This window comes from Ostrea edulis, chromosome 4 (genome assembly GCF_947568905.1).
Source record: "Ostrea edulis chromosome 4, xbOstEdul1.1, whole genome shotgun sequence".
In the NCBI taxonomy this organism is placed as follows: domain Eukaryota; kingdom Metazoa; phylum Mollusca; class Bivalvia; order Ostreida; family Ostreidae; genus Ostrea; species Ostrea edulis.
In genome coordinates this window covers 91,290,370-91,302,551 of record NC_079167.1, presented here as the reverse complement: position 1 = coordinate 91,302,551, position 12,182 = coordinate 91,290,370, and the positions used below count along the sequence as shown (strand labels likewise).

The 12,182-nt window shown below is 35.5% G+C and overlaps 1 protein-coding gene across 1 annotated transcript in view; it reads right to left on the bottom strand.

Annotated features, from left to right (window-relative positions):
• The window catches only part of LOC125668570 (uncharacterized), a 38,712-nt gene that overhangs the window by 19,537 nt on the left and 6,993 nt on the right, over positions 1–12,182 (bottom strand). Inside the window, exon 3 of the mRNA XM_048902850.2 lies at positions 8,357–10,968. Within this exon, the coding sequence (XP_048758807.2) occupies positions 8,357–10,947 (2,591 nt within the window). The 5' untranslated portion in view covers positions 10,948–10,968. The remainder of the gene's footprint in view (positions 1–8,356; positions 10,969–12,182) is intronic.

Genomic DNA, 12,182 nt, shown 5'->3' with positions numbered 1-12,182 from the left:
GACGTATGCGTCGCGCTCACGGCCGTAGCAATGGAGGTTTTATATCATGCCAATGCCTACTGCGACATGGGTCTCCATTATAAAGTCCTATCCGAAAGACCCCGGGCACTTGACACAACCTATGTTAAACATCTTAGGTTTGACGTGGCGCATGAATCGAGACACCCACCCCCTCCCTCTCCTCGCTGCTTCCAAACAACTTGGCTACGTGTATGTATCGTCAATCTGCTACGTATAATGAATTTCGAATAATAAGGAATAGGTTTTGTCTAGCAATTCAAGTTCCAAATCAATGTCTTCTGTATCCTATTATTTTTAATTAAGACCTTGCGGTTTGAAAGGTAGGGAATTTTATCATATAGTGTCTTCCTAATTTATGCGTTCTATGAATCATCTTTATAAATATATCCAGCACAGTTTCGTTCAATTTGTTGTTTTAATTTAGTTAATATTTTGTGATTGATTAGATTAAACACACAAAGAAATAAAGAAATTAATCTGACCTTTTATGGAAGTACATCCATAAAGAAATAGGAACATCAATTGTGGCAAGTCTCTTCCCATCGTAGACTTCTTACTAAAAGGGAAGGATTTCACGAACTTCCGCGTCTGTCGCGAATTGATCGACGAACAAAAGTATTATATACCGTCCATTTAAATAGCATTCAATCTTCCATTTTTGGTATTTGGAATAAGTGACTTTAAATCTAAGATTAAAATTGTTTTACAACGTCATCCCCCTTGAACTCATAGGAGAAGCAGTGAACTGCAAATAAAGAAACCTGTGAATTTAGCGGTTTGGAACAGACTGCATTATTTTGCATGCTAATTACTTTTGTAGTCGTCATAAAGAATTCTTTATTACAAAATCATCATCTGCAATAAAGTACGTCTACACAAGTAATCAGTCCACACGGAACGTTTTGGAGGATGGAAATCGAAAATGCATAAAATCAATATATTTTGTGTAAGGAAATTTTAGAAAATAAGACTACAAATTTTTCCTTGTTCCAATAAGATATTCTTTATTTACAATATTTTTATCAAAAATCGTTAACCAGTCCCTTTAATGAGCTGAAAATGTTCAATTCATTTTTAATGTTTACAATACTTAACTAATTAAGGTATTTCTAATGGTCAGCAAAAATTTGAATGTCGGTTGTCGAGTTACAAGGGAGATACAGAACGCACAATCCTTTGTTATGTAAACAATGTTCGTGTCATGTTTTTGTTTACATACGTTAAATACGTTTCAAGTTAATTCTGAACACAATTAAACAATTTCTAGTGTTTGTCACATTTCATTCCATTTTAAACATGGTATTTTCTATTAAGCAATCTATATGTAAACAAAAACCTGGCACATATCCGTGCCCCCTTTAATTTTGCATTCTTTATAGGAGTTCATCTACACCTTCATGAAAAAGATACCGGGTTTCTCATTGACAATATCTTGATTGATAAATCCATTTCACCCTGACAAATGGTGGAGGATTTTGAAATCAATATCAAAACTCATGACCCACTGCCACCATTAAAATCAAAAGGTACAGAAATCTTCCGTCGAGCCGAAAAAGTATCAATCCTAAGTAAAAACTGCCCAACTTTTCCCCATTACCGATAAATCGTATATCCTTCTTCAAGGACCAGGGCACCTATTCACAAAATATCTTACGACTAAGATCAAAATTTACAAACACTGTAATTTCCTTATTTTCCATTTCTTGTAGACTTTCTTAATTAATATGTAAAGTACATCCATGGTTTATAAAAGTTGAATACATACTTATGACCTTGTGATCGGTATTTGATTATCAAACAGAATTCTTTTTTCCATCTTAGTCGTAAGATATTTTGTGAATAAGGGCCCAGGCCCGGATTTCTCAAAAAGAATTTAAGTCGAAATTTGGACTAAGTCTGAGATTTTACTCAAATTTTGACTGCTCAAGTAGAAGAAAACTCAAACTTTTAAGTTTGAGATTTTTTCCCAGAAATCCAAGCCTGGTCCTCCTTTCTATGTTAATGATCGAGGTATGCTACACCAGAGAAGTTTGATATGAAAGACAAGTGGAGGCTTTGTACAACAATATTTTCAAATTGAAAACTTTCAAATTTACTTTATTTTGTCAAAAAATGCAGTTTTAGTAAAAACCAATCTGAAAAAAAATTTAAAACCCCTGCTGGACTTGAACTTTCGATCCACAGTTCAGCAGTCGACATGCTAACCTACAGAGCTACTCAGCTAACCAATAGTTTTTGAAATGAAAATAAACAAATATTGCTGATATTCTTATTTTCATCCATGTTTTAAAAGGAAGTCGGCCATTAGTGATGTAGGTACTCCTACCCGATTTTTTCATCACAGAAAATGAGGTACTGTATATGATCAATGAATATTAATCAATAATAGTAAATCACAAGACAAGCCCTGTTGGCATTTCTCCAAGGGTACTGAAGGAAATGTCTACTTTAATGCTGGCGGCTATGGAGCGCCAAATTTACAAACTCAAAGAATTTAAGATATCTTTAATTGTTTGAAGATATCAATTCAATATTAAATATCTCTTCAAATAATTAATGATATCTACAATTTTGAATTATTGCGAGCATGAATTGAATAGGTGATGGCATTAATTATTCTGCGCGCTATATTATTAAATGCTTGCTCTCTTTAAAATGAATTGTTGATATCAACAATTGAATTGATGCGTGCTACAATCCAATTGAAGGCAGCAATAATTAAATTGATGCGAACAACAATTCGTGTGGAGAAAGCAATGATCTAACTCTAGATATCTTCGATTCAACATTATGACAAAAAGGATGACTTCAGCTGCTCCATCGTCAACTTCCCATATATTTGTAGCAATATTCCATTACCACCAGTTCATGGTGTTTATTTCTCTCGAACTTGTCCGTGTATGATAAGTTTTTAAATCGAGGCAGGCTACTGACAAACAGGTTGATGTTACAGGGGTTTCAACAGTCTCGTTTAAAGTCAGCATTACGCTATGGTCGTTATAACGATCTAGTTCATCAATACAACCTATCATTGGGTCAAATGCTGTCTGACGTGTTTCATACCGATTGTTAGACCGTTCTTGCCACACTGATACAGCCCACTGCAGTTTGACCGGTCGACAGGGGATGCTTACTCCTAGGCACCTGATCCCACCCCTGGTATATTCAGGGATCCGTGTTTGCCCAATTCTCTACTTTGTATTGCTAGTAGGAGTTATGAGATTGACCACTGTTCGTTATCTGGACGTTTTCATTCATTAGATAATCACATGTAACAATTTTAAAAGTTTCCTAGCTTGAATAATCTAATAAAACTTTGATCCTTTGATCGGCTCATCTATGATCATGCACTACACAAAGCATTGTGATTGTAGATAAGCTGATCAAAGGATCTAATTCTGGTACAAGTATGTCCAGGGGTCCGTCTTTGTCCAAATTCCATATACGAGTTTTGAGATTGATCACTGTTCGTTATCTTCACCTTTTCATCCTTAATTGTATTAATGATTTCTGTAATTGAATTGTTACTCTCTTTAAATTGAAGCGCGCATCATCACAGGATCATTGTAAATAATTAAAGATAAATTCAATTAAACTGCAGAGATCATCAAATCACATTAACCGAGCTCCAAATTAAATTTTGGAAGCAATTATTTCACCACATTTAATTGACGAGAGCAATAATTCTTTAAATAATTAAAGGTATCTTTAATCATTGGAGTTATGTTAATTTGGCGGTCCACATACTTAAACCTCTAACGAACTTATTCAACACATCTACAAGACTACGGAAGCTGCCAAACCTATGAAATTAGCACAAATAACATCAATTTTTAAGAAAAAAGGTAGTGCCCAAGAACTATAGACCAATCTCCCTAAGGAGTGTCTTGTGTAAAATAATGTTAACAAATACTATATGAACATTTACACAATATCATGACTGATCCTGCAATGAAGTTATGGTCTTCTTCGACACCGAAGGACGAACAACACAACGTGACTAAACATGCAATTTAAACAATAGGCCCATGGGCCACATCGCTCACCTGAGTTACCGTGGCCCATATCTGAAGACTTTCCATATATATTTGCATGTAAAACCTTAGTCCGTATTGTGGCTCCAACCTACCCCAGAAGGCCATGGTTTTTACAATCTTGAATCTGCACTATGTCAGGAAGCTTTCATGTAAATATCAGCTCTTCTGGCTCAGTGGTTCTTGAGAAGATGATTTTTAAAGATTTTCCATATATATTTCTATGTAAAACTATGATTCCCTATTGTGTCCCCAATCTACCCCCCCCCCTTTCCCATGATTTGAACAAACTTGAATCTGCACTGTCAGGAAGCTTTCATATAAATTTCAGCTCCTCTGGCTCATTGGTTCTTTTAAAAGATTTTACCTATATATTTCTATGTAAAACTTTGATCCCCTATTGTGGCCCCATTATACCCCTGGCGGCCATGATTTGATCAAACTTGAATCTGCACTATGTCAGGAAGCTTTCATATAAATTTCAGCTCTTCTGGCTCATTGGTTCTTGAGAAGATTTTCCCTATATATTTCTTTATAAAACTTTGATCCCCTATTGTGACCCCATCCTACCCCCAGGGGCCATGATTTGAACAAACTTGAATCTGCACTATGTCAGGAAGCTTTCCTATAAATTTCAGCTCTTCTGGCTCATTGGTTCTAAAGAAGATTTTTAAATGACCCCACCCTATTTTACATTTTTGTGATTATCTCCCCTTTGAAGGGGGCATGGCCGTTCATTTGAACAAATTTGAAAGTCCTTTATCCAAGGATGCTTTTCACCAAGTTTAGTTACAATTGGCCCAGTGGTTCTTCTTCAGATGAAAATGTGAAAAGTTTACAACGCCGCCGGCAGACAAATTTTGATCAGAAAAGCTCACTTGAGCCTTCGGCTCAGGTGAGCTAAAAAAATCAGTCTGGTTTTCAACCTGGAGACTCAACTGTCAATCAACTTGCTGAAATGAATAATACTATTATATCTACATATATACTTATTGACAATATCTACATAGTCTTGGAGATTAAGTTTTCAACAGTCTGTTGAAATTCCCATGGACACAATTTGTGCTCCTTTAATTTGCTGTTTTATATTCTTATCAACATGTCTAAATGTTGAGCCACAGAAAGATATTTTTCTTCTCATATTGAAGCTTTTGAATAAATTCTGTCTAATAAATATACACAAAAAGGTAAACTAATAAAGGAGCACACTTCATGCCCATGGGAATTTCAATAGACTGCTGGAAGACCCGATTGTTGATTGTGTTGCTGTTTTTCGCCACACTCAACAATTTTTCAGTTATTTGGTGGCGCTCAGTTTTATTTGTGGAAGAGAGAACCCAAATACGATGTACCTGGGAAGAGACCACTGACCTTCCGCAAGTAAACTGGGAAACTTTCGCTCTTAAAAGAGTGAGGGAGATTTTAACCCGCGCCGACCAGAGGTGAGAGGCCGTGATATTGAGCGCAATGCGTTAACCACTTGGCCACGGAGGCCCCTGATCACCAAAGACTTATGTGTGCAAGATCAGACTAGTGTTTAACGTATTTTTTTTGGATGACAGATCACAACATATGAATATTTCCTTGTTCCATCTATAATTAATTCATATTTTTAATACATGTAGATGTATAGAGGTTTAAAGTTCAAAGGTCAGTGCTTTTATCCAGAAATATAATCCACTGAAACAGCATTATACTGGGTTTATTACTGATAAAAGATTGGTCAATGAAAATATCCATAAATAAAGCACTCTTTTAGAGATCTGTATCATGCAATGCATTGCCACAAACCTTTTCAATCTTCTCAAAATTCAATAATTTATGAAGACACTTAAACATGATTATATTACATGTACTAAATATTTTTTTTAGCTTGGTTCAGAAACCTGTGCATGTATACTCAAAATGTAGTTGAGATGACAAGTTATTGACATAGTTTTATTCCAATAACTTGTTTTGTGAATTATAGATTTTATAATATAAAATTTAAATGTTATATTACACTATAATTGACTATAAATATTGTGCAATTAATATGTTGCAAAATATATTTGAAGATTTTGAACAAAATCTTCCTATATAGACATATCTGTTATATTCTGTAGTAAACAGTAACAGATTTATATAACTTTTTCTAGCTGCAATAATGTAGCCCTCTCCGATTTTTTATTGGGGAGAGGTATCCCAAAAACGTCAGGATAAAAAAATTGGATAGGGCTACATTATTGCAGCTACATTTTTTCGCACCCTCTCTATGAAAATCTTTCACAAGCAATTACTATCAATATTTATTTTTAGGTTGATTTATCTGATCAAAGGTTTGAAGAAAGATATTAGGTTTGGCATTCTTAATTATAAAACCGAATTTCTGCTGCAGAGTTTGGCCATACATTGATTTGTTAGTAAATAAATCACCGTCTTAATTTACCACTTTGAGGAACATTCCAAAACGTTATCCTCATTTGATGGTATTCCCCGATAGTAAAAGAAAAAAATTATCCGAATGCATATAAAAATGTCTATATTTGAATTGCCTGCATTTTATATTAAATACAAATCACATAAATATCATATTCAAATTGATACAAGCACTACATCATTATACTCTGGATTAGCTTTTCCAGATAATACCAAGATGGCAGTTTTTTTTTTAAAATCTTGGTTTATGGATCTGTCAATAAAAGTTCATATTACCTCAAAAGAAATAAACAAAACATTTTTTATGAGAAATGTTGAACTCGATATCAACCAAAGGGTATAATATATATATTATTTCTTTTAATATATACATACATGTATATATATATTTAATAATATTAATATATTGATATTAATATATCCTGATTGATATCACAAGGCATATTTAGCCAAAAAAAAAAAGTTCCACAAACCAACAAATTACAAAACTGCGGCCTTTTGAACACTACAATCAATCAAGGAATGATACATATAGTACCACACAATCAGATCACCCATTTTAATTTAAGTCACACAGAACTCAACAATAAAATACACATATCAAACTTCGCAGTGAGTGTTATGTCCCTTTGCAGGGTCAGCCAAAGGTCAATCAGTGAAACTTTACTCTACCAAATGTAAGAAGTTACTACTATGAATTATAACTAATTATTAAGCTTTCATACAATTAATAAGTTGCCCCACCCTGGGGCACTATTGTAGTTGACAGCAATTGATGGGAAAATAACGAATGTCAAAGCTACTGATCAGAAAAATACAAAGGCCAACATAGGGAGATGGCGGACAAGGGACATAACTTGTGTGAAGTGTTGATATGTGTATTGCTTGCAGATCTCACTCAGTAACCTTATACACATATCATAATTATACACAAAAACTACACAAATACAATCTTAACATATTCAAAGAATGTCAAACTGTGCCAGTTTGCAATTTTAAGTTGCACATACCTTCTAGCTAGAATACATAGAAACTTGGGTGTTCAAGGAACACATACATGATTTGACCTTGGATTTAAACTTAATTATCACCAAGTGTATTGATACCAGACAGTGATTACTTAGATGCATACACTGCAAATGATGCACAAAAAACTCAAATGGTTCATTGCATGTGTAAAATGTCATAATGCAAGTGTAAAATGTCATTAATGCATGTGTAAAATGTCATTAATGTGTGTGTAAAATGTCATTAATACTAGTGTGTGTAAAATGTCATTAAACAAAACTGTTTTGGGTTGATCCACTAAACACTCATATTTTAAATTTCCTACAGCGAGCACTAAATCAGATCCTGGTGTTATAGTCAGCAGTGGCTATAAGAACAATAATAAACAAGGAAGACCAGACAGAAGACAATAGAAAGGCTTCAATCAATTGTTTTTATCATCAACTTTGAAGATCTTTCAAAAATCTATTGTATAAAATGATGAAAACTTGATATTCCAAAACTCAAAAAGTTCATTAAATGTATGTCAGTCTCAGATGAAATTTAATTCCCTGTTGCATTAAGTTGTTCAAATTAATGTACTTGCCAGTTATGATGATGTTTTGATGGGAGAAAAAACCCAGTTATATTCATTTTGGCTGCATGAGTTCAACCTATAATGTGATCGGCTACACAATTAGAGCACCTGACAATTTCCAAGTGTCAATTCTACACATAGTCATACATATACATGCATTAAAAATTTTTACACCTTATATAACTGAATATACTCTTTTTCACAATAATTATAGTGCATGTACTCTTTGAAAAAAAATTAATCACATTTAATGTGAAAATTACACAAAAATACATATCACAAATCGGAAATTTCCCCCTCCTCAGAACCCCCATCTGATATATCAGACAGGAAATTGTTCAGAGAAGCGTGAACAGGTGAGTGCTCCCTCTTGTTGAGATGGGTGGAGGTAGATGGTTTAGTAGCGGACTTCGCTGAGGAAGTTGACTGTAGTAGGTTGATCTGGGAGTCTGTTGAGCTGTCCGAGATTGGACTTAGACAAAGGTTACCTTGTGATATTTCCTGAATAAGGCTACCCCCTACATCTGGAGGGCTGGCAGGAGCGTCTCTACCGGTCTCTGCACTACACGTGATTGTGGAGGATTTCTTTTTGTGTCCAGTAGGGTGTTTCTTGTACTTCATTGGTTCTCCTACAGCACTGGAAGTACTTTTAGCAGACTGTAATTGTGATTGGACTTCAGCAGGTGCAGTCTTTGGTTTACCAACTGCAATGATTTCAAAATCAGAATCGGAGGATTCATAGGTTGTTTTATGTTTTTTATGCTTCTTGTGCTTTTTGTGCTTCTTTGACTTCTTGGACTTCTTGTTTTTGTGCATGTATGACTCTTCACTACTAGATCTGTATGCATGTCTCTTAGGACGATCATATTCTGCTTCAATCACTCTGCTGTATGACCTGCCATAATCCCAGTCTCTACGGTCCTCTGCAAGTCTTGGTCTGGACATTCGTGAGTAATATTCATCCTCATAAGTTGGTCTGCTACTCTGGTAGTACCTGTTGTCATAATAATATGCCCCTTCATATCTCTCTCGTGACCTGGATCTAGATCTGTATCGTTCATATTCTTTAAATTTGTGTTTCTTGTGGTGTTTCCTTGAGTGATGGGTGTAACCTCTCTCTCTCGACCTTGAACGACTGCTAGACAATTCGTATCTTCTATGGTGGCGCTCATGTCTGGACCTTAATTTCTCTTGGGATCTCTTTAACGAAGTAGAATTTTTGTCATAATGTTTTGATTTCTCCCTTTTCTTTTCTGCTCTAGATGTCTGTTGAACCGCTTCTTCCTTGCCAGAATCTGAAGAGAGTTCAACTGCAGGTCGTGCTTCCCATGGGTTTTCAATGGACACAAATATAACATCACTCCCGATTGAGGATTCTGAATCGCTGTTTTCTATTTTGATAGAAGTCTGCCCTGCACCACTAAACAACTCAGTAAGCATGGGCGGGAACACTGGGATGCCACCTTTCTTCTTTGGTGGTGGCAGTGGGTCCTTTTCAGTAGACAAGGTTACAGTGGACAAAGTGGTTGAAATAACGGGTGGTGTGGGTGGTAGTGGTATCTCTTGCACGCCACCTGAATCACTATTGGTGTCCATCCAAGATGGTCCAGGTATTGGTGAGTCCCAGCCAGAAGATGGTAGACTTGAAGGATGAGGAGGTGGTTCCTCCAGAAATTGACGTACTCTGTTCAGAATAGGTGTATAGTCATGGTTATTATTTAATCTATGTTCAGCAGGAGGTTCCCTGGGGGGTAAGCGGGGTTCCTCAGGAAATGGTTCTGTTGGCAGGGGTGGTGCTTGAGAAGATGACTGAGGTGGTGAATCTCCAATAGAAAGGTCAATTGGATCAGAACTTGATCCAACTTGACCAATGATAATTACATCATCATTATCCTCATCCTCTTCTGTGGTGTCTCCTGCTGATATCACTTCAATGGGCTGAGGCTCATACACAATATTCTGGTCATAAGCAGTAATATTGTATGGACTTTTGGCAAAAAATTCAAACTCATGCATAAATTGTCGGGTGTGGCGACCAAGATATGGGTAAATGTGATTGTAAAATTCTTCGCTGTTGATTGAACAACTTTTGATGAGCCCAAGAATGAGGTCCAGTAGAAACTGATCATGTCTACTGTCATTTCCTAATAGAGAATTAAGTTCTCTGTTGAGCCAAGGAACCAGTCTGTGAAGGGTGGCTGGATTCCTGGTGAAGAACTCTGGAGTGATTTCTCTTTCTCGCATTCGCTGATCACGAAATTCAAGAGCTCTTAATCCACTCATATATACATTTCTTCTGAAGTCGGAGGTTGCACTCTCTCTCTGTCTTCTCCAGTGCGTCCTTGTGGTTGTTCTTGTTCGAGAAGGCCTCATTAAAGTGTAGTCATGTTCAATATGAGGTCTATTTGCCCCTGGGAAGTCCAGCATCAGTCTTCTTTCCACAGTTAATGTTGTTCGATATCTGAATCTGTGATGTGGGTTTTCAGCTTGAACAGAACTTTGAATATCTGCAACACTTATCTGCTCATAATTTTCATATGACAAAACATTAAACAAGATATTAGTGTATTTTTGTTTGCAGAGAGGACATTCTGGTTTCACTTTTGTCCATTCTTTTAGACATGTAAAACAAAATTGATGGAAACAGCTGTCTGTGAATGATGTATTGTCTAGCTTGCCTAAACAAATTGGACAGCCTCCCTCTGGTGAGCCTGCATTAGAATTACGACTGCTGCTCCCGTCATTTTCTGCTACATCCTTCAGTGGTTCTACTTTTTCTATTGACTTATCACTAGTATTCTCAAGGTCCTTGCAACTTTTTGTCTTTTCACTGTTTTTCTTTTTATGACTTTTACTTGATTTCTTTTTCTTTGTCTTCTCTTCTTCCATGTTAACTCAGTGCAGTTTTCCCTAGAAATGAAACAGTACATCAAAATTCTGATCCAGTAATTAACTACATACAAGAGACTTCCTTTGAAAACATTGATGAAAATATAAATATCAGCATTATTTGTCTATTCATTTCAAATATCATTGCCTGGCTGAATAGTTCAATAGGTTAGCATGTCAACTGCTGAATTGTAGATTGCGGGTTCAAGTCCAGCAAGAGTTTTGAATTTTTTTCCAGATTGCTTTCTACTAAATCGTTGAAATGCTCAACACATTAGCAACACAATGTAGTATCAGGCTTTGTTATGGTAATTCCACCTCTCTAGAATTATAAGTTCAACCTCATATTTGATTGTTGATTCTTCATAGTAACAGATAAAAATGATAAAATAAGTATGTTGGGGTATTGATAATTTTTTTTATCTATCAGCACACATATACCTGTTATCAATGTTAGAAAATTGCAATTTTCCTTAAAGGGAAAGGCAACCCAATTTTTTTTTTACATGATGAATGATAAGATTAATTATATGATAAAGATTAAATTAAATTGTCATACTATTCTGTTGATAAACGGTTGAAATAAGCCTCAGTACTAATTTAAAATGTTAAAAATTGAAATTCCCATCATCTGTAGAGGTTGCCATGAAGCGGAACTCTTTTGTATTCAAGACCACAAAAATCAATAATTTTGACGTCACAATGTTTATTCCGGTTTTGATGAGATTCTAAGATCATCAAAGATGTGCTGTGGTAGATTTTAAGAATACATTGTAAATAGGTGGATGCCTTCTTGTCCAGCAGTTAATTACACTAATGCGAAGGGGAGATGTGAAAAAAGTTTTTTTCCACGAAATTCCTGACCCAACAAAGTTATTTGAAAAGAAAATACTATGTAAACTGTGGATCCATCATTTGCGTAATGAGAAGTTGAGGTTTGAGACATGTACATGTATGAAGAAACGAGTACCATCTGCCTGGTCTGCGACTCGACTGAACATCTTCTTTTCTTAAATTCCTCTTGCGAAAGAATGGACTCAAATCTATACGACTCCAAACTTAACTGTTTGTTACTTGTTATGTTCACAGTGCTGCTGATGAAATAAACAGGAACCGACGGTGTGACGTAATAAATTAAACTTCAATGGCTGCTCTCTTAGCGGCGGGTAATTTGAAATGTAAGATAGATTAATATTGATTTAATTGTTAAGCAATGCTTTTTGTTGTTAAAGACT